Source organism: Pseudophryne corroboree, chromosome 1 (assembly GCF_028390025.1).
Source record: "Pseudophryne corroboree isolate aPseCor3 chromosome 1, aPseCor3.hap2, whole genome shotgun sequence".
NCBI classification, from domain to species: Eukaryota; Metazoa; Chordata; class Amphibia; order Anura; family Myobatrachidae; genus Pseudophryne; species Pseudophryne corroboree.
This window is the reverse complement of record NC_086444.1, coordinates 469,366,452-469,389,762: the sequence shown is the minus strand read 5'-3', so window position 1 is coordinate 469,389,762 and position 23,311 is coordinate 469,366,452. Positions and strand designations below refer to the sequence as shown.

General features: G+C 43.9%; 1 protein-coding gene across 2 annotated transcripts in view; it reads left to right on the top strand.

The window, feature by feature from the left end:
- The window catches only part of LOC134893764 (spindle assembly abnormal protein 6 homolog), a 331,182-nt gene that overhangs the window by 116,466 nt on the left and 191,405 nt on the right, over positions 1 to 23,311 (top strand). For both annotated transcript variants that reach the window (XM_063913711.1, XM_063913710.1), the window contains exons 2-5: positions 15,175 to 15,235; positions 16,258 to 16,337; positions 16,561 to 16,665; positions 19,179 to 19,350. In XM_063913711.1, coding sequence (XP_063769781.1) covers positions 15,175 to 15,235; positions 16,258 to 16,337; positions 16,561 to 16,665; positions 19,179 to 19,350 — 418 coding nt within the window. The remainder of the gene's footprint in view (positions 1 to 15,174; positions 15,236 to 16,257; positions 16,338 to 16,560; positions 16,666 to 19,178; positions 19,351 to 23,311) is intronic.

Here is a 23,311-nt window from a genome sequence, read left to right as displayed (position 1 = left end):
TGTCAGCGTAGTGTCCAGAGCATGGAGGCGCTACCAGGAGACAGGCCAGTACATCAGGAAATGTGGAGGAGGCCAACAGCCCAGCAGTATGACCGCTACCTCCGCCTTTGTGCAAGGAGGAACAGGAGAAGCACTGCCAGAGCCCTGCAAAATGACCTACAGCAAGCCACAAATGTGCATGTGTCTACTCAAACAATCAGAAATAGACTCCATGAGGGTGGTATGAGGGCCCGACGTCCACAGGTGGGGGTTGTACTTACAGCCCAACACCGTGCAGGAAATTTGGCATTTGACAGAGAACACCAAGATTGGCAAATTCGCCACTGGCGCCCTGTGCTCTTCACAGATGAAAGCAGGTTCTCACTGAGCACATGTGACAGACGTGACAGAGTCTGGAGACGCCAAGGAGAACGTTCTGCTGCCTGCAACATCCTCTAGCATGACCGGTTTGGCAGTGGGTCAGTAATGGTGTGGGGTGGCATTTCTTTGGGGGGCCGCACAGCCCTCCATGTGCTCGCCAGAGGTAGCCTGACTGCCATTAGGTACCGAGATGAGATCCTCAGACCGCTTGTGAGACCATATGCTGGTGCAGTTGGCCCTGGGTTCCCCCTAATGCAAGACAATGCTAGACCTCATGTGGCTGGAGTGTGTCAGCAGTTCCTGCAAGACGAAGGCATTGATGCTATGGACTGGGCCGCCCGTTCCCCAGACCTGAATCCAATTGAGCACATCTGGGACATCATGTCTCGCTCCGTCCACCAACGCCACGTTGCACTACAGACTGTCCAGGAGTTTGCGGGTGCTTTAGTCCAGGTCTGGGAGGAGATCCCTCAGGAGACCATCCGCCACCTCATCAGGAGCATGCCCAGGCGTTGTAGGCAGGTCATGCAGGCACGTGGAGGCCACACACACTACTGAGCCTCATTTTGACTTGTTTTAAGGCCATTACATCAAAGTTGGATCAGCCTGTAGTGTGTGTTTCCACTTTAATTTTGAGTGTGACTCCAAATCCAGACCTCCATGGGTAAATACATTTGATTTCCATTGATAATTTTTGTGTGATTTTCTTGTCAGCACATTCAACTATGTAAAGAACAAAGTATTTAATAAGAATATTTAATTCACTCAGATCTAGGATGTGTTATTTTAGTGTTCCCTTTATTTTTTTGAGCAGTGTATGGTGTGTATATGTGTGTGTGTGTATATATATAATGTATGTATGTGTGCACCGTGTCCCCTCGCATGGGCAAGATTACCGTTCCAATCGTAGTCCACGACCTAGAACATGTCGACCTAGAACGTGTAAACCTTCTGACCCTGTCGACCTAGTGACTGTCAACCTATAGTGGTCGACCTAAATATTGTCGACCTAGACACTGTCGATCTAATTATATATATATATATATATATATATATATATATATATATATATATATATATATAATGTGTGTGTATGTGTGTGTATATATATATATATATATATATATATATATATATATTTCAAAGAGAGCTGGCACTCACCCCAAAATTATTGCTCCGGTGCCCTCTGGTATAATAAGTATAAGCAGAAAGTGGAAACATGCAGCGGCACTCAGAGACTGATTCCAAAAAATTAAGGTGCAAAAGTAGATTATTTAATCCATGAAAACAGCAACACAAAAGGTGACCAACGTTTCGGGGCGCTGACGCCCCTTTGTCAAGGTGTATCACCTTGACAAAGGGGCGTCAGCGCCCCGAAACGTTGGTCACCTTTTGTCTTGCTGTTTTCTTGGATTAAATAATCTACTTTTGCACCTTAATTTTTTGGAAACAGTCTCTGAGTGCCGCTGCATGTTTCCACTTTCTGCTTATATATATATATACGATATGTGCATGTATATATACACACTCACTCCACAGATGTGTCAGGATCAGGCTACAAGCATATTATCATTTATCATCTAGATTATTTTATTCAGTCTCAGCAAATGATGCTGTTAAGGACCTGCTCTAGGCATTCTTCCTTAAGTACGATGGTACAGTATATGCAAAATAGATAACGGGTAATATATACTCAACTGGATCTACTGATCAGTGGGATCACAATCACATTCACAAGGAAAACCCTTGAATGGTAATAGGATTCAAGACTCAAAGATCATGGCGTGTCCATTTTAAACCCTGAATTAATTGCGCCAGTCATATCGTGTTTCTGTTTCATTCATGCAATAGTTTGCAGTAGCTTGGGGGATGCTACTGGAATTACCGTCTCTGAGACCTTGATCAGATCTTCTGCATCAAGAATTTAATTTAATTTTTTTTCTATGCATAGATGCATTAAATAACAGGTCATTGGGTAAGTACTGTATTTGGAAGGATGCTAATATGCAAAATAGCCTCTGACAAAGAATTTGGAGCACTATGTGTAGCCAGAATATCAACTTTTTCGTTATTTTTTTGTAGGCTTTGGAAGACCTTTATTTTGTGATGATTACCTAAACTATGAACCTGCTTTTGCTAGCATTCTGAAGATTTTGTATTTTCTCCGGGACTGATCTGACAAGGATCTTGCTTTTGCTACCCTGAAAGTTCATGTGTCAGCAGATTGGTTGGTTCAGAGTTGAACATAAGCCTGTTGCAGAGCTTGACTAGCATATTATCACAATGTGTGTTCTCAGGGACTGAGCTGATGCAAGTTCAGGTGATATAGGGCCGTATGTGTATTGTTTGCATTTACACCTTTGACTGAAGTAGTGAAACTGGGTTGTAACTGGACATTCTCACAGGCAAAGTTCAGCGAGAATGTGTTGACACAACTATGGGCTATACAGAGATGAACGTAAGCAAAAAAATGCATTTTTTTGGTAGAGCATCTTTTGCATTCAGCATAATGTAAGTGAAAGTGTGAACTGATGATGTTGACTAGTAGTAAACCAGGCATACACACGTTTTAACAATACTGTCAGATTCATGTTTTGCCATCTGCCTTTTTTTTTTTTTCAAACCGTATTATACCTCATTTCAAATTTTTGTTTAAATTTACAAAGCAGTGGCTTGCAAAAGTTGTGGCTTCTTGTGTATTAAAGCAGGAAATTTAAATTTGTGTGTTTTTGCTTTGAATAGTATTGCCGTTCTAAAATTCCTGTTTCATTACACTGAGAAGCGACAGCTATTGCAAGCCGCAGCTTAGTAGATTTTCCACTTTATCTAGGTTTAGAAGCTGTAATTTTTGTTCCGTTGAGTCTTTGTTACATGTTGATCTCTAATAGCTTAGATTTTTCTGCACAACGAGTCAGAGACTCACATGGTTTTTATGATGTAAAGCATTTCTTTTTAACATAAACAAATGTGAACAAAGGGAGTTCTGCAAACATCCTCCTACTTTTCTAGCGAATGTGGCTTCTACTTTGCAGATGGAAGTATGATTTCTTGATTGATATGCAATCAACTATTTATATAAAAGGAATGCATACCCTTGATCTTGAAGCAGAAATTTCTGTTTCTGGCCAAAATATAAGAAAATATAAGATTTCAGAACAACCGGCCAAGGTTTTGTCCTTCCTGTAGAACTTGTCAAGGCCATGCTCCACCCACACACAATCTGTCAAGGTGGATCAAGGATGTCATTATGCATTCTTTCAAGGGTACGAAATGTCAGCAGTCATAATGTGAACATTATACATGTAGACAGTGAGGAAGTGTCAACATGTTAGAATGATGACCATTCATCATGGGGGCCCAATGATGACTTACCTTTTACTGTCAACTCCAGCAACGTCTTCCGGGGTCCTGGTGGTTTGTCTGAGAATGTCAGCATGTTGCTTGTTGACATAAGTTGACAGAAGTGATAGCAAGGGCCGTGACAAATTCCTGGGAATGCAGGGCTCAGGCTTAAGGAGATGATTTATGCACAAAAGTAGAGTGGTTTTCTCATAATTTTTTTTTATTCTTCTCCCACCCTATGCATTTATATTTCGCTTGTGTACATATGATAGCTGCCATGAAGTTGGAAATAAAATTAGAGATATTTTTACTGTTGGCATAATCGATAAAATTAAATTATGGAAGTTTATGGATAGTCCCACTTGTTTTGGCTGTAATATATTTGGAAGATTGTCTCCCAGGGGGTGTTTCTTTCACTATTATCTACTCTATTGACTAGTTATCCCATATGTTATGGCTGTCATCTTATTTTTGTGTGCGTTAAGGTTATGTAAAATTTTGATATTTATGCATTTTGAAAATGTTATTTACTTTTTTAAATCCAAGTGTGGTTAATGTTTGTAAGAAGTAAAACCGAATAGGAGTTCATTGCCTCAAGCTATTTTAAAACTATGAAGATTTTCTTGAGATGACAGATGTCCGGGGAAAGCTTTATATATTAATATACAAATACAGGTAGAGTATCCCATATCCAAAATGCTTGGGACCAGAAGTATTTTGGATATCGGATTTTTCCGTATTTTGGAATAATTGCATGTCATACTGAGATATCATGGCGATGGGACCCAAGTCTAAGCACAGAATGCTTTTATGTTTCATATATACCTTATATACACAGCCTGAATGTACTTCTAGCCAATATTTTTAATAACTTTGTGCATTAAATAAAGTGTGTGTACATTCACACAATTCATTTATGTTTCATATACACCGAATACACACAGCCTGAGGGTCATTTTAATACAATAGTTGTAATATTTTTTTTTTGTATTAAACAAAGATTGTGTATATTGAGCCATCTGAAAACAAAGGTTTCACTATCTCACTCTCGCTCAACAAATTCCATAGTTCGGAATATTCCGTATTTCTCTAACGTCCTAGTGGATGCTGGGGACTCCGTAAGGACCATGGGGAATAGACGGGCTCCGCAGGAGACAGGTCACTTTAAGAAAGAATTTGGATTCTGGTGTGTTCTGGCTCCTCCCTCTATGTCCCTCCTCCAGACCTCAGTTTGAATCTGTGCCCGGACGAGCTGGGTGCTACTTAGTTAGCTCTCCTGAGCTTGCTAAAAAGAAAGTATTTTGTTAGGTTTTTTATTTTCAGAGAGATCTGCTGGCAACAGGCTCTCTGCTACGTGGGACTGAGGGTAGAGAAGCAGCCCTACTCACTGAAGATAGGTCCTGCTTCTTAGGCTACTGGACACCATTAGCTCCAGAGGGATCGTACACAGGATCGCACCCTTGGTCGTCCGATCCCGGAGCCACGCCGCCGTCCCCCTTGCAGACCCAGAAGACAGAAGCCGGTGTCTGAAGCAAGAAGACGTCGAAATCGGCGGCAGAAGACTCCAGTCTTCACATGAGGTAGCGCACAGCACTGCAGCTGTGCGCCATTGCTCCCACACTAAACCCACATACTCCGGTCACTGTAGGGTGCAGGGCGCAGGGGGGGGGGGGGCGCCCTGGGCAGCAATTATGAACCTCTTGGCAAAAAGTAGCATATATACAGTTGGGCACTGTATATATGCATGAGCCCCCGCCATTATTTTACACACAAACGCGGGACAGAAGCCCGCTGCTGAGGGGGCGTGGCTTCTTCCTCAGCACTCACCAGCGCCATTTTCTCTCCACAGCTTCGCTGAGAGGAAGCTCCCCAGGCTCTCCCCTGCAGAATCACGGTAGAAGAGGGTAAAAAGGGAGGGGGGGGCACATAAAATTGGCGCAAAAACAATATATACAGCAGCTACTGGGTTAACACTAAGTTACTGTGTGACTCCTGGGACATATAGCGCTGGGGTGTGTGCTGGCATACTCTCTCTCTGTCTCTCCAAAAGGCCTTGTGGGGGAACTGTCTTCAAGAAGAGTATCCCCTGTGTGTGTAGTGTGTCGGTACGTTTGTGTCTGCATGTTTGACGAGGAAGGCTATGTGGAAGCAGAGCGGGAGCAAATGAATGTGGGGTCGGCGCCGACACCCGATTGGATGGATATGTGGAAGGTTTTAAATGATAATGTCACTTCCTTGCATAAAAGGTTGGATAAAGCTGAAGCCTTGGGACAGCCGGGGTCTCAGCCCATGCCTGATCCTATGTCGCAGAAGCCGTCAGGGTCTCAGAAGCGCCCACTATCCCAAATTGTTGACACAGGTGTCGACACGGATTCTGACTCCAGTGTCGATGGCGATGATGCAAAGTTACAGCCTAAAATGACTAAAGCCATCTGTGAAGATACGGGGTTCTTCTAATCACTCAGACACAGAGCCGATGAAACCAAAGTGATGGTTTATTTCTCACAGCACACAGGAATAGATAATTCACAGGAAACAGACGTAAATATAGCCCAGAAACAGTATACAGGTAGCAGTCCAGATAGTAAGTCCCAGTAGAGGATTTAGGTCCACAGCAATTCCGTGCAGAAGTTCCAGATAAACAAGTCCATACAGCAGAACTATCACTGAGTCCACACAGCAGTGATAGCAGATTAGTCCATGCAGTAGTAAGTACATATAAGTCCACACAGCACTGTTGATGCGTTCCACAAGGTACCCTGGCAGAGAATCACCCCTTAGCCAAAGTCCTGCGACTAACATCCGGAGCTGACCTGCGCAACCTCTTTTAAAACCTTCCAAATGCCCATCATGCAGCGCTCACCTGGGGAGGAGACGCAGGTTCCTGATTGGTGGTATCTCACCTCAGGTATTTCCCTACTCCCTCCCACAGCTGGCCTTCTCCTGCTGACCACATGCTGGGTCAGGCTCCGTGATGTCTGTCAGAGACCAGGATGGGACAGAGGACAGTAAACAGAAGGGACAATGACAGGGAAATTGGATTAAGTCCTGATTGTCCCCTGTGGAGGAGAAGCTTCAAAGAGACATTACCTGGTCCTCAAATGTATTTCCTGTGTGACCATATAAGGATCACAGGATGGACTCAATAGGCATAGCAATGATAACCTGTAATAACCTCCTACCAGACTGGCATCCTTCTACAATAACATAACATGGCAGCACTAGGTGCCAGGTCACAGCACACCTGTATTTACCTGGGTAAGATTATAGTACAGAATATATAGGCTAATGGATGAACACACACATGGGGTAATAGTGACACAAGCCAGAGAGACATGGGAACAGAAGGAATAAAAAGTACATTAAACGCTATAAAGATTGAAACAACACAAATACAGTATTAGCCCCTGCCTATATCTTTACATTTCTTTCCTCTACTTTTTGTTCCTCGTTCCGAAGTGTTGAGGAAACATTACCACCCAGGAGCAGTGAGTGCAGGGGAGAGAACATCATGCATGTCTGTACCACCTGAGTCCCACAGGGTGATGTCACACCAGACCCTTGTGGTAAGAGGCAGTAGTGTTAAACAACCAGCAAGGACCATATTACAATATGACACATTCATTTTCACCAGCAGGGGATTTAGCAATTCAGAGATTGGGTATCCCCACTCCGCAACATTGCAAACTTTTACACCCGGCCCACCTATTGGGTGTACTAATACCTTTGCCTCTGGCACAACGGGGCAGGGAGTACCTTCCACCTCCCCCCTTGCACAAGGAACAGCTGCCTAAAGGCAGGCCAATGTTGGGGTTCTTCCCCCGGCACTTCCGCAACTCTGTCCTTCCTTCCTCAAACCCCAACTAGGGGGCTGGCAAATTTCCGTACAGCACGTGGTCTCAATAGCCAGTGCTGAGGATGGACCCTTCATCAGAAACAATTCAGCTGGTGGCTGCAGGGGAGTCAACAGCACAGGCTGGTCCTGTGCCACTGCTCCCCCCTCAAAAGCCAGTATCTCACCTGGATCACAAGTGCTGAGGGCCATGCTACCGGAAGAGTTTAGTGCAGCCATTTGGATCTAGTGGAATTATGAGTAGCAGTTCACAGTTTTTGAGTACTCCACCAGATTCCCAGTTAGGGGTTCCTAGTAGCAATTGTCTTTGGGCCCAGAACACCTGTGTACAAGGCTGCCCGTCGACCACCTTTTAAAACCTGAGCCCCAGTTCTTTCTGCAGACACTGTGGTAGGTATTATGTAGTCCCCCACAAGTTGAACCGATTTCCTGCTGGGCTGTGTGCAGCCTCCAGCATTCACTTGTTGCACTGTTATATTCTCGCAGCCTCCAGCACCGGTCAATTCCCCGAACCTCTGTGGGAAGTCCTGGTCTCTTTCTCCAGCAGCTACTCTGAGCCCTACTGCCTGAGTGACCTCCTCACTGGTTTTCCATGGTTACCTGGGGTCCTACCTGCCTCTGCCTCCATCTCCCCCAGTTCCCTTCTGCTCTGGAGTTAACCATTTTCCTGGTCTGCATCCACTTTTGTATCGGCTTCTTGCGGGAATCCTGAAGCTCCCTATCCCCTACCGGGGCTACTGACAGTACCAGTGCGCAGTCCTCCCAGTCCTGCTGTCTATGTTGCCTACCTTCTTCTTGTGTCTGACTGTTGCTGATGTATCCCTGTCCTAACTTATTCTGGCAGTCTGCACAGTTGGCTATGTAGCGGTCTACATCCCTTGCTAATCCTAACCACATGAAATGCTGCCTGAGCAGGGCTAGTGTTCTCCCTTTTCCCCGGTGATCGGTACCATCTGACCCATGGGCTTGAGCTAGAAACCGACCCCGATATTCAGGTGGGACTACCAGCCTGTACCTATGATTTGTGCTGGACACTGTATACAGTAATCCATCCACCCACGCACAATCCTCTACCACCCCTCTCTCAACTGACATATCTGCTAAACGCTGCATGCCCTCTAGTTCTGGATCTAGCAACTGAGCTTCCTGAAGTCTAAACTTTTCTTCCCCCACCAGGACTAACCCACCCTCAGGATGGTTTTGGCTACTCACCCTCCGAGGCCCGGAGATAGAAAAAATAGGCTGCTGGTACCTGGTTGTCGCTGGTGTGCAGGGGTGGAAGTCCTTCCTCTGCCTGTTGCTATCCCTTCCACTGGCTACAACATTGCAAGTGGCACATAGGCTCCTCGCCTCTGGCGCATCAGGGTGGTAGTGTTTGTTTTTCCGGGGGTGGCTCCTGCCAACAACCCCCATGGGTGATGAATGGTCGGATTGACCTTTCTTTCTCGGACACTCCCGACGGAGATGCCCCCCTTGTCCACATCGGTGGCACCGCTTCCAGATTTGTCTGAAGTGTGGTATATCTGATCCTCGATGGCTGGGTCTCCTTGGCCCCTGATTCAGCACACTTTCTGGCTTTCTCTGCAGTGGTGGCTTCCACTTGGACACCCAATCTTGAAGGCTGGGTAAAATCTCAAGCATCCTTGCTTTTACTGGCTCTAGCCCTTTCTTTTGGCTCCACCGACCAAGGACTTCCTGCAGTTCTTGACAAAGCGGGTTAGAGTCATAGCTTACACTGTGCCCTGCTGACTGGCCTGCGGTGTGGGTGTTCCGTACAGTCATTGCAATCTCAGGAAGCCCTATTGGCTGCTCCTGGAACAGTATAGCAAGGTCTGAGGGTTCCTGTAATGTCTGCTGCTCAGGCAGTGAAGTGGTATAGTAACTCACCCCAGTTTCCTTGGACCATTCTCCTACCACATCTGGGAAGTTCTCCTGACTTTCCTTAATAAAGTCCACCTCAGATGGTTTTGCAAATAGCATGCCCCCATCACTCAGCACCAATATACGGGGTTGCTCCTGGTCCACACCCAACTTCCTTGCTTCCTGGATCTCTGCTACATATGTCCCGACTTGGGCAACTTCCGTACTCCTTGCAAGACTTGCCTTCTTAGCGGATAGTTAATTTTCACTCCAATGCTGCTTTCTGGGCTCATTGGTTGGTGTCTGAATGATCCCACCGCTGCCGCCAAATGTGAAGATACGGGGTTCTTCTAATCACTCAGACACAGAGCCGATGAAACCAAAGTGATGGTTTATTTCTCACAGCACACAGGAATAGATAATTCACAGGAAACAGACGTAAATATAGCCCAGAAACAGTATACAGGTAGCAGTCCAGATAGTAAGTCCCAGTAGAGGATTTAGGTCCACAGCAATTCCGTGCAGAAGTTCCAGATAAACAAGTCCATACAGCAGAACTATCACTGAGTCCACACAGCAGTGATAGCAGATTAGTCCATGCAGTAGTAAGTACATATAAGTCCACACAGCACTGTTGATGCGTTCCACAAGGTACCCTGGCAGAGAATCACCCCTTAGCCAAAGTCCTGCGACTAACATCTGGAGCTGACCTGCGCAACCTCTTTTAAAACCTTCCAAATGCCCATCATGCAGTGATCACCTGGGGAGGAGACGTAGGTTCCTGATTGGTGGTATCCCACCTCAGGTATTTCCCTACTCCCTCCCACAGCTGGCCTTCTCCTGCTGACCACATGCTGGGTCAGGCTTCGTGATGTCTGTCAGAGACCAGGATGGGACAGAGGACAGTAAACAGAAGGGACAATGACAGGGAAATTGGATTAAGTCCTGATTGTCCCCTGTGGAGGAGAAGCTTCAAAGAGACATTACCTGGTCCTCAAATGTATTTCCTGTGTGACCATATAAGGATCACAGGATGGACTCAATAGGAATAGCAATGATAACCTGTAATAACCTCCTACCAGACTGGCATCCTCCTACAATAACATAACATGGCAGCACTAGGTGCCAGGTCACAGCACACCTGTATTTACCTGGGTAAGATTATAGTACAGAATATATAGGCTAATGGATGAACACACACATGGGGTAATAGTGACACAAGCCAGAGAGACATGGGAACAGAAGAAATAAAAAGTACATTAAACGCTATAAAGATTGAAACACAAATACAGTATTAGCCCCTGCCTATATCTTTACACCATCCGTTACATGATTATAGCAATGAAGGATGTGTTGCACATCACAAAGGAAACCCCAGTTCCTGACAAGAGGGTTTATATGTATGGGGAAAAAAGGCAAGAGGTGACCTTTCCCCCTTCACATGAGTTAAATGAGTTATGTGAAAAGGCTTGGGAATCTCCAGATAGAAAACTGCAGATATCCAAACGGATGCTTATGGTGTATCCTTTCCCGCCAACGGACAGGTTACGCTGGGAATCCTTCCCTAGGGTAGACAAAGCTTTAACACGCTTATCCAAGAGGGTAGCCCTACCATCACAGGATATGGCCACCCTAAAAGATGCTGCGGATAGAAAGCAGGAGGGTATCCTGAAGTTCATTTATACACATTCAGGTACCCTATTAAGGCCGGCGATTGCGTCAGCCTGGATGTGTAGTGCTGTAGCAGCATGGACAGATACCTTATCTGAGGAACTTGATACCTTGGACAAGGATACTATAGTGCTGACCCTGGGGCATATAAAAGACACTGTCCTATATATGAGAGATACTGAAAGAGACATTAGCCTACTGGGCTCTAGAATTAATGCAATGTCGATTTCTGCCAGAGGGGTCCTGTGGACTCTGCAATGGACAGGCGATGCCGACTCAAAAAGGCACATGGAGGTTTTACCTTACAAGGGTGAGGAATTGTTTGGGGACAGTCTCTCGGACCTGGTCTCCACAGCTACGGCTGGAAAGTCAAATTTTTTGCCATATATTCCCTCACAACCTAAGAAAGCACCGTATTATCAAATGCAGTCCTTTCGATCACAAAAAGGCAAGAAAGTACGAGGTGCGTCCTTTCTTGCCAGAGGCAGGGGTAGAGGAAAGAAGCTGCACAATACAGCTAGTTACCTGGAGCAGAAGTCCTCCCCGGCTTCCACTAAATCCACCGCATGACGCTGGGGCTCCACAGGCGGAGCTAGGCCCGGTGGGGGCTTGTCTGCGAAATTTCAGCCACAAGTAGGTTCACTCCCAGGTCGATCCCTGGGCAATAGAGATTGTGTCTCAGGGATACAAGCTGGAATTCGAAGAGATGCCCCCTCACCGTACCTCAAATCGGCCCTGCCAGCTTCCCCCTTAGAGAGGGAAATAGTGTTAGCTGCAATTCACAAATTGTATCTTCAGCAGGTGGTGGTAAAGGTTCCCCTCATTCAACAGGGAAGGGGTTACTCTTCGACCATGTTTGTGGTACCGAAACCGGACGGTTCGGTCAGACCCATATTGAATGTAAAATCCCTGAACATATACCTGAAAAGGTTCAATTTCAAGATTGAATCGCTCAGAGCGGTCATCGCAAGCCTGGAAGGGGGGGATTTTATGGTGTCTCTGGACATAAAGGATGCTTACCTTCATGTCCCCATTTATCCACCTCATCAGGCGTACCTCAGATTTGTGGTACAGGACTGTCATTACCAATTCCAGACGTTGCCGTTTAATCTCTCCACGGCACCGAGAATATTTACCAAGGTAATGGCGGAGATGATGGTGCTCCTGCGGAAGCAAGGGGTCACAATTATCCCATACTTGGACGATCTCCTCATAAAGGCGAGGTCCAGAGAGCAGTTGCTGATCAGCGTAGCACGCTCTCGGGAGGTGTTACAACAGCACGGCTGGATTCTAAATATTCCAAAGTCGCAGCTGATTCCTACGACTCGTCTGCCCTTCCTGGGCATGATTCTGGACACAGACCAGAAGAGGGTTTATCTCCCGATGGAGAAGGCTCAGGAGCTCATGACACTGGTCAGAGACCTATTAAAACCAAAACCGGTATCGGTGCATCACTGCACGCGAGTCCTGGGAAAGATGGTGGCATCATACGAGGCCATTCCATTCGGCAGGTTCCATGCGAGGACCTTTCAAAGGCATCTGTTGGACAAGTGGTCCGGATCACATCTACAGATGCATCGGCTGATCACCCTATCCCCCAGGGCCAGGGTGTCTCTCCTGTGGTGGCTGCAGAGTGCTCACCTTCTCAAGGGCCGCAGATTCGGCATTCAGGACTGGGTCCTGGTGACCACAGATGCAAGCCTCCGAGGGTGGGGGGCAGTCACACAGGGAAAAAAAACATCCAAGGTCTGTGGTCAAGTCAGGAGACTTGCCTTCACATCTATATCCTGGAACTAAGGGCCATATACAACGCCCTACGTCAAGTGGAGACCCTGCTTCGCGGCCAACCGGTTCTGATTCAGTCAGACAACATCACCGCAGTGGCTCATGTAAACCGCCAAGACGGCACAAGGAGCAGGGTGGCGATGGCGGAAGCCACCAGAATTCTTCGCTGGGCGGAGAATCACGTAAGAGCACTGTCAGCAGTGTTCATTCCGGGAGTGGACAACTGGGAAGCAGATTTCCTCAGCAGGCACGACCTCCACCCGGGAGAGTGGGGACTTCATCAAGAAGTCTTCACGCAGATTGCAAGTCGGTGGGAACTGCCACAGGTGGATATGATGGCATCCCGCCTCAACAAAAAGCTACAGAGGTATTGCGCCAGGTCAAGAGACGATAGCTGTAGACGCACTATTGACACCATGGGTGTTCCAGTCGGTCTATGTATTCCCTCCTCTTCCTCTCATACCCAAGGTGCCGAGAATCATAAGAAAAAGAGGAGTGAGAACAATACTCATTGTTCCGGATTGGCCAAGAAGGACTTGGTATCCAGATCTGCAAGAAATGCTCACAGAGGACCCGTGGCCTCTGCCTCTAAGACAGGACTTGTTGCAACAGGAGCCCTGTCTGTTCCAAGACTTACCGCAGCTGCGTTTGACGGCATGGCGGTTGAACGCCGGATCCTAGGAGAAAAATGCATTCCGGATGAGGTTATTCCTACGCTGATAAAGGCTAGGAAGGACGTGATGGCTAAACATTATCACCGTATATGGCGTAAATATGTTGCTTGGTGTGAGGCCAGGAATGCCCCTACGGAGGAATTCCAGCTGGGCCGTTTCCTTCACTTCCTACAGTCGGGAGTGACTTTGGGCCTGAAATTGGGTTCCATTAAGGTCCAGATTTCAGCCCTATCCATTTTCTTTCAAAAAGAACTGGCTTCTCTTCATGAAGTTCAGACGTTTGTAAAGGGAGTGCTGCATATTCAGCCCCCTTTTTGTGCCTCCAGTGGCACTTTGGGATCTTAATGTGGTGTTGAGTTTCCTGAAGTCACACTGGTTTGAGCCACTCAAAACGGTGGAGTTAAAATATCTCACGTGGAAGGTGGTCATGCTATTAGCCTTGGCTTCGGCTAGGCGTGTGTCAGAATTAGTGGCTTTGTCACATAAAAGCCCCTATCTGGTTTTCCATATGGACAGGTCAGAATTGCGGACCCGTCCACAATTTCTGCCAAAAGTGGTGTCATCTTTTCATATGAACCAACCTATTGTGGTGCCTGTGGCTACTCGTGACTTGGAGGATTCCGAGTTACTAGATGTGGTCAGGGCTTTGAAGGTTTATGTAGCCAGAACGGCTAGAGTCAGGAAAACTGATTCGCTGTTTATCCTGTATGCATCCAACAAGCTGGGTGCTCCTGCTTCAAAGCAAACTATTGCTCGCTGGATCTGTAACACGATTCAGCAGGCTCATTCTGCGGCTGGATTGCCGCTTCCAAAATCAGTAAAAGCCCACTCCACAAGAAAGGTGGGCTCTTCTTGGGCGGCTGCCCGAGGGGTCTCGGCATTACAGCTTTGCCGAGCGGCTACTTGGTCAGGTTCAAACACTTTTGCAAAGTTCTACAAGTTTGATACCCTGGCTGAGGAGGACCTTGTGTTTGCTCATTCGGTGCTGCAGAGTCATCCGCACTCTCCCGCCCGTTTGGGAGCTTTGGTATAATCCCCATGGTCCTTACGGAGTCCCCAGCATCCACTAGGACGTTAGAGAAAATAAGATTTTACTTACCGGTAAATCTATTTCTCGTAGTCCGTAGTGGATGCTGGGCGCCCGTCCCAAGTGCGGACTTCTTCTGCAATGCTTGTATATAGTTATTGCTTAAATAAGGGTTATGTTTGGTTGCATCAGGGTTGATCTGATGCTCCGTTGTTGTTCATACTGTTAACTGGGTAAATTTATCACGAGTGATACGGTATGATTGGTGTGACTGGTATGAGTCTTGCCCTGGATTCCAAAATCCTTTCCTTGTACTGTCAGCTCTTCTGGGCACAGTTTCTCTAACTGAGGTCTGGAGGAGGGACATAGAGGGAGGAGCCAGAACACACCAGAATCCAAATTCTTTCTTAAAGTGCCCTGTCTCCTGCGGAGTCCGTCTATTCCCCATGGTCCTTACGGAGTGCCCAGCATCCACTACGGACTACGAGAAATAGATTTACCGGTAAGTAAATCTTATTTTTGGAATATTTGGATATGGGATACTCAACCTGTATCCGGTTTCATTTTATTAATAAACACAAATCACCTTTGTCTTGCTACAGACGCTCCAGTGTCAGGCTGACAGTTGAAACGCATCCATCATCAAACCCAGTACATAAAAAGGTAGGTTCACATTATTTGTAGTCCGTTGAGAAAATGAGGCCGGCTCATCTGTGTATGCCATGTGACTTATTTGATGATGTAACTTTAATCTCTTCCCTCCATGGTATGATATACAGTGATAGAATTAACCATCATTACCATCATTTCCATAGGGGTTTAAATTTAAGAATGAAATGCTGGATTTTTTCCGTTTGTTTTTCTATATTCACTGGAAGCTTTGAAAAAAATGAATCACACATCGATAGAATGGTTCTTGATTATTGTTCCACTTTGTACTACTTATGATGCTGCACCACAGCATAGCGTAATATTTTTCTAAGTGACCAATGCCAAATATGGAACCCAGGGCTACTGGTTTTCCTGTGACTAACAGATCTGTAATACAGATCCAGTAAATAAAGTCAATTAACCAATTTGAAATGTCTATGGAGGAGGTTTGTGTAAATCAGAACAATCACAAGCTGCAATCTGTTGGGTGGTTATCCAAATAAATTTGTTGCAGGTGTGTGTGTGTGTGTGTGTGTGTGTGTGTGTGTGTGTGTATATTATAAATATACATGTGTGTGTGTGTGTGTGTATGTATGTATATATATTATACAGAATGCCCCATGAGTAAGATACGGCCATACACTGAAGCAGGCTGACAATTGGTTCTTATGAAGTTTGCAAGTATTTATGCTGCTGAATTTAGAACATAATCTTTTTTGCACATATTTTGCTTATGTACACTGCACTTTATTGACTTGTGGCATAAGAACTGTTGAGCTGTACTGAGATGTATATCACCAATTAATAATTATTGATTTTGCATCATACTTTGGTGTGCAGGTCTTTTCTGGTAATTTTCTAGAAATATTTGTGAGTGCTATGACCAAGCACCCTAATATTGGTTTATAAAAAGAATTACCTGGAAAGTGTACAATACTTGTTCACATGTATTTTTATATTCTAAGGAAGTATTTAGGTTAACCTTCGCACAAATATTTTTAATAACATCCTATCTGTATTGTGCCTTCTGCTAGGACCTAATTGTTCGACTATCAGATGACACAGATCCTTTTTTTCTGTACAATCTCACGCTAGGGGAAGAAGATTTTCAAAGGTAAATTTACAAAGGGTGCAATATTTGATTTATCTTGGTGACTTTTTTCAGAATATGCTTATGCAACCTAAACCTTTCAATTAATGACTATATTTCAACCAATCTGATGTCATATATTGCACTATGATTACATAATTACATTTTTAAACAGCTTTAATGTTTATGTTTATGCTCTTGGCTTTGTTTTCATAATTTTCTTTCCCTTCTGTTTTTTTCACCTTAGCTTAAAAAACCAGCAAGGATTACTAGTAGAATTTTCTGCATTTCCCCAGAGATTCATAGACCTTTTGGAGCAATGCATATCTGAGCAAGACAAGTCTGTACCTAGGTACATATTTCTTTTACTCTTCTTACCTGTAACATGTCAGTATTTATTGGCAATTTTTTATGATTTTGGAACTAATTTTAGATCTTTAATTTTGGTTTAAGTTAGCTTAATTGTTCTCAATCATAAAATAGTGGTCCAGAAAATCAGTGCAGTGATTGCAAAAGTTTTATTTATTCTTTACATCAACATTTAAGTGTGACTAGGTTTGGCAGTGGTAATCATGATAAATCTGCAATTTAAAGCTGGAAGGGACAAATCTAGCTTTTAGTATGTCCGCTTCTCGGTAAAAAAATCTGGTGACAAACCACTAGCTGTTGACCGTAGACTAAAGATCCTCTGTAAATAACTATAATGCAGTACAGATGTCTTTTTCACTTTGTTACCTTAGAGAAGGTTCACTAATGTTACCGTATCTTTCCACGTTTTAAACCTGTATTTTGTACTACAGGTTGAGTATCCCATATCCAAAATGCTTGGGAGCAGAAGTATTTTCGATATCTGATTTTTCCGTATTTTGGAATATTTGCATACCATAATGAGATATCATGGTGATGAGACCCAAGTTTGTGTACATACATACGATTCATTTATGTTTCATATACACCTCATACACACAGTCTGATGGTCATTTAATACAATATTTTTAGTAACTTTGTGTATTAAACAAAGTTTTTTTACATTGAGCCATCAGAAAACAAAGGTTTCACTATCTCTTTGTCACTCAAAAAAATCTGTATTTCGGAATATTCCGTATTTCAGAATATTTGGATATGGGATACTCAATCTGTATTCGTATACAGCTCATATGTTTACTATTCTCTTCACGTAGTCTGCTTTACTACTTAAGAAAACTGCAATGTGTTTCTGACAGATCAATGTTAATTCAGCAGATCTGCAACTTGCCTTTCACAAAGACATGCATGAAAGCTCAAGTGTTAAGTGTAGAAGATCATAGTTTTAAAGGGACTGCTATTGATGTTGCAGGTTCTGAAATAAAGTTAAAGTCAGTAGAAATGTAAGTTTTTAGGGGTATATTCAATTGAGGTCGGATCCATTCCGACATGCATTTGTCGGAATGGATCCGACAAGGGCTATTCAATGACCATCTCAAGTCGACTTTAAAAAACTCGAATTGAAATGAGGGACCGGAGACGGGGGAGACCAGCGGGGAGACGGGAGACAGCAGTGCTGCAGGAGGATGTGGCACAGCTGCCAGACCTCACGGCAGCGTCCACCCGGCTCCAGCAAGCGGGACCTCACTTGCTGGAGCCGGGTGGACGCTGCCGTGAGCGGGTGGCAGCGCTGTGCTGTATAGCTGCTCTCCCCCGTCTGCCCACGGCTCACCCCCCTCTCCTCCTCTCAGGTCCCTCATCTCAGTTCGACTTTTTTTTAAAGTTGAACTGAGATGGTCGTAAACGGGGCCAAAATCTGTCGGATTTGGCCCCGTTTCACTCAGAAGCACGTGAATCGGCAGCTATACCGCCAATTCACGTACTATTCGACAAGTCGAATTCCCCGACTTGTCGAATAAAAAAGCTGGGGACTGAATAGGTCGGAACCCCTTCCGACCTGAAAAAGTCGAAAACTGCCGTCTTTTCGACAAGACGGCAGTGTCGACCTAAATTGAATATACATCTTAGTGTGTTTTTAGTTTGTAATCCGTTTAAGGGAAATATGAAGTTTACAGTAGATTACATTTGAAATAATGCTGTCAAAATTGGTTAATTGAAAAATAAGGTACTTTGAGTCTGCTGTAAAGTACGAGATTTTATTGTGTTTAGCTCTTAATATTGATCTTCTAGAAGATTGCAAGAGTACTTGTTTCTGCCCTGGGTGAAAGATGATGCTTCCAATGTTTAACACCTTAAGAAAAAAAAAAAATCCTTCATGTGGCTGGATGATGTTTACTATGATGCTTGATGAGAAATTAGAAGTGACAATTGCCATGTGCTCATCTCTGATAATGTACAGATAGTATGTCCTCTTCATGGGCAACAATATATACACTCCAATAAATTTACAACATTGTTTTGGGTTTTTTTTTGTCGTCCCTGTTCTTTTCCTTTGGCGATAAATGGATTTTTCTGTAGCAGTTGCTGTTGAGTGTTTGAGAGTGATAGAAGTTTAGACATGGTATCTATTTGAAGGCATATACAAATTGATTGCTTTTGGTGTGGAACATTCATGCTGTGCTAAGAAAAGGATTATGCCCTCAACATGCTGCTTGTGCCGCAAAGAAGATGCTAACAGGAGTCTGTACAGAGATTTTGACATGAAAAAAAATAGTTTTTAACCAGATTTGTAACTGTCTCTTATACAGGATGTCAATGATTGTGTATGTGTGTGTTATATATATATATATATATATATATATATATATATATATATATATATATACTGTATGTGTATATATATATATATATATATATATATATATATATATATATATATATACACATTATGAAATAAAAAATGTACCCTTGTTTAACAATGGAATTATTGGTCATCTACAGGTTTTTATTGCAGCTCCAGACATCCTCAAATGGACTGGATTGTGTGTCTACAAACTTAAATATAATTGAGACAAATCCATTCAAGCACCTTATCCACCTTTCTTTAAAACTTTTAGAAGGCAATGATAGTGATGTGAAAAAATACCTTGCCAACTGCATTAAGAACTTAAAGGTTTGTAATGTCTTTCTTTACTTAAATGTAATTGCATTGGTCATGTATTAGTGTGTCTTTCCACGAGTTATCTTAACAATGGAATGCCTATGCATATGGGTAGTGGAGTTGTCTTTAATCCTCCATTAACTTTTCGCGTGTAGTCCTCCATTAACTTTACATTAAAGTGTGATGCTAGTTGTAGAACATCCACTGCATATACTAGTAAACTCCATCAATAAATACATTTGCGTGGAATTAATGGGAGATATCTGCAATATTCTTGTAGAAACCTGTTGGAGCACTGATCGGACAGCTTGGCAGCACCCTCAACCCGGCAGCTGCTTTGTAATGTATTCAAAACCCCAAATACTTTCGTGAATCATTTTGATTAGGGCTTTCAAGAATATTGATATAGGGCCGACAAGTAGCGATTAAAAATTTATATAAGTCCTAACTACCTAAACAAGATCTTCACTTCCAACAGCCATTCGTATATCCCGGTGCACTCACAATCCTAGAAAAGGACAATATAATTACCAGGTTTGTGCAGTACTCATGCTAAAATATCGACATTTCAGTGTTATAACCTAAGGTGTAATTACCTTAGCAGTGTAGTTGATGGTTGTTCAACTCCCTTTTTAGTAGTGTACTGTATAATGAAACGTCAAACATGTCTCCCAGCTTAAACATAGAGGAGTAGCAACCATAGTGGGCAAGCACTGACCGAGTGGGAGTTAAATAGAGTGGGACACAGAGCTTACGCAAACCCTCTATCTGCTGCCTCTGGAGAGTCATCAAACTGCATTTTGTCCCTTGGGCTCTGCCTATTCCAGACACCTATCTGAGGAGGCACTAAAGGAAGGTAAGCTATAGACTTGCTTACCAGAGCTGTGTAAACTGCTCTCCGGCACCTGTTTTCTCTCAGAAAAGGCTGGGTCTCTGTGTACCAGGAGGTGTGCAAGCATAGTGCCATAATGCATGCAGATCGGTTAGAAGGAAGGTTGTCGGTAGCTGTGGCTGGTCAGGAGAATTGATTACAGTCTACAGGGCCAATTAACACCACCCTCAACACTCTGAACTGTACATCTTAGTCCCATGAGTCTCTGAAGGCCATGGTGCCTCCCAGCTACATCCACATGCAATTGATTGATGGCTTGATTGAGAGACAATTAGGCCACACCCCAAAAATCTGTTTTTGCAGCCGCTGTGTACATCTACATTGTCCTCTCTTTTCACAAATACTGGGGTCTGCTCCTAACCTCTCGAACAGATAAACAGTTTCTGTTCTAGTGTATTGAATGGTTGCTGGATTCAATTGCATAAGCAACATATACTGCACTATTCTCTTTCTAGGGACTTGGGCAGTTGTCCACATTGATTTAGGACTATTGTCTTTGTACTGATTGAATACTTTTGTTTATTATTGAGAAGCCAGACAAGGTTCCCCAAATTAAGCTGGGATCAGCTACTTATTTTACTTGTGCTAAATGTGGTAAATAATTACTAAAAGGTTGTGTGAATCCATGGTCACTCTGTGCAGTATGATTAGAAGTGTTAGTAGACCTTCAGCCTGGATCTTCTACCGTGCAGACGGAAATGCCTGATTGGGCCAGTCTATAGTATAGCAGCGTTAAATCATTCTCAGGCTAGTAGTGTTTTACCCTTTTCTCAGCAGCAGCCTGTTTCTGATCCTTCTGAAGAGCCACTATGGGCCCGCAATATGGGACGGTGTCTCTCGAAGGTGGCCACTTCTTTAAATAAAATGGTAATGTAAGTTGGGGCTACTGCCACTAAGACACGTTTTGTTCAGTCCCCTCTTGATTTTCCTGGAGATGATCCCGCCTCCGCTGCCTCCTCCCTGGAAGACGGGGAATTGGATTGCGATTAGGAAGACACTTCTGTTTGGGAGGACGATTTCCACTCTAATTCAGCAGTTTCTCTTATTGTTGATGCAGTCAATCAGATTTTGCAGTTACAGGATCCAGCTGCTCCTGAGACCAACTCAACCTCTATTTATTTATTTTTTTAAAACATTTTTATTAATAATAACATAGTATAAAAACAGGCATGCATGGTAGCACTAAAATTGGAAACAGTCCACAAAGGGTAGTGAGACAACACAACAGTACAGAGGGTGTAACCAGTCCCCCCAAGAGGCAAAACTACAGTTAAAGTAACTTTTCATATAAGATAAACACATGATACAGGAGGTCCATCTCAATATTAAGAACATGAAGCATATTATTGGAGAAAGTCATTAGAAAAAAAGGGGGGGGTCTCCTTCCAGAACCGCCATGTTATACCACGTGGTCAGGAGAACAAATTTACAAATATGAGCCTTCTCCATTTTGGATAAGGAAAGGAAAAGATATAGGGCAGCCAGATATCAAAGAATTTTTGTGCTCTAGATTCCAAATCCAAGGAACAGTTATCACAATCCATCTGGTAAACATTGGTGAGTCTGGGGAGCATATGTGATAGTGAGAGAGGGTCGGACTATATCCATTTAGATAAGATAGTTTTCTTGGCCACAACCGCTACTTTTGCCAGTAACAAACAATTACCTGCCGCAGGTTTAGGAATTATAGATGGGGGAATGATAGTTCCACAAGGCCCAGGTCACAGACCCTGTAAACAGAATATTTAGAACATTTACATAAAATTGGACATCAATCCAAAATGAGTGGACAATATCACAGGACCATAGGCAGTGGAGGATATCCGCATCTGGCGAATGGCACATTAAAACAATTACAGTTATCCATTACACCTGTTACGTGTTGTAATTTCGCTGTATTTTATGCCCTGTGTAATATTTTGTATTATATTTCTGCAAAAGAGGTAGATATTAATTGCTTATTCAACAGAACAGAGGATTTAATTATAGCCTGTAAGGATTAGTTCTGGGATAGATTGTGGCCATTTGGTCAAGCCCATAGTGATATTGGTAAGATCCAACTTCTTCCTAACCTGGTCATATAGCAGTGAATTGGAAAATGGTCCGCCCCCACAAAATTTTAATAAGACATCTAGAGAATTAGGTCTGTCAGTTGGTGGGAGTTCTATCAGTATTTCTACTGTATAGCTACAGGCCTGAAAATAGGCAAACTGGGAACTGAACATCAGGGAAAAAGTCTTTAAGCCTGGATAGGGTGATGACAGAGGAAAGGTAATCATCTAGAAACTGGTGCACAGTACTGAGGACATGGAAATGCCAAGTCCTAAAAATCATATCCACATTACCATCCTGAAAATAACGGTTGTATACCAGCGGTAGAAACAAAGAGCGGGTATGTGATAAGTGCAATCGTCTACGAGAGGTACGTCAGGCCACACAAGGGGTATTTTAGAACTTAATATCCTTCACAACTATGGGAAAAGAAAACGCTGACATATGTAATAAAGCAGAAACAGTGCTGTCAGGGATAAATTCCTGATCCAGGGTCAAGTGGACAAAATTACCAGCACCTCCTACCCAATCCAGTGCATATCGCAGATGCATCGCCAGGGCATAATCTTGAGCATTGGGGAGGTTAATATCACCTAACAACAGCAGTTACAGTAACTTTAATAAAGATAGCCTAGGACGTTTACCGGCCCATATACATTTGGATAACGCCCTGTTAATAGCATCTGGATTGGGTAGAGAGACTAGGAAAAGAAACAATTTTGAATAAGTGACAGAAAGGGGTAGCAGTGTTCGCAAAAACGCGTGTTTTTTACCCGGTATTGATGTTCAGGGACTCACTTTTACAACATGTGTGAGTCCCCTGGGACGCGCTCCGCTACAGCCAATCCCTAGCCTGGCAGATTGATTGGCGTGGCGGCCCGGCGGCAGGCTTTAAAAACAGGAGGTGGAGCCTTGCCAGTCAGGACATGACAGCGTAGCTCCGTGGCAGCGATTCTCTGTGACAGTGGGTAACCCGCGGCTGGAGAGGGGGTTTGGCTTCTGAGTGCTGCCAGTGGTCCGTGGCCGGGG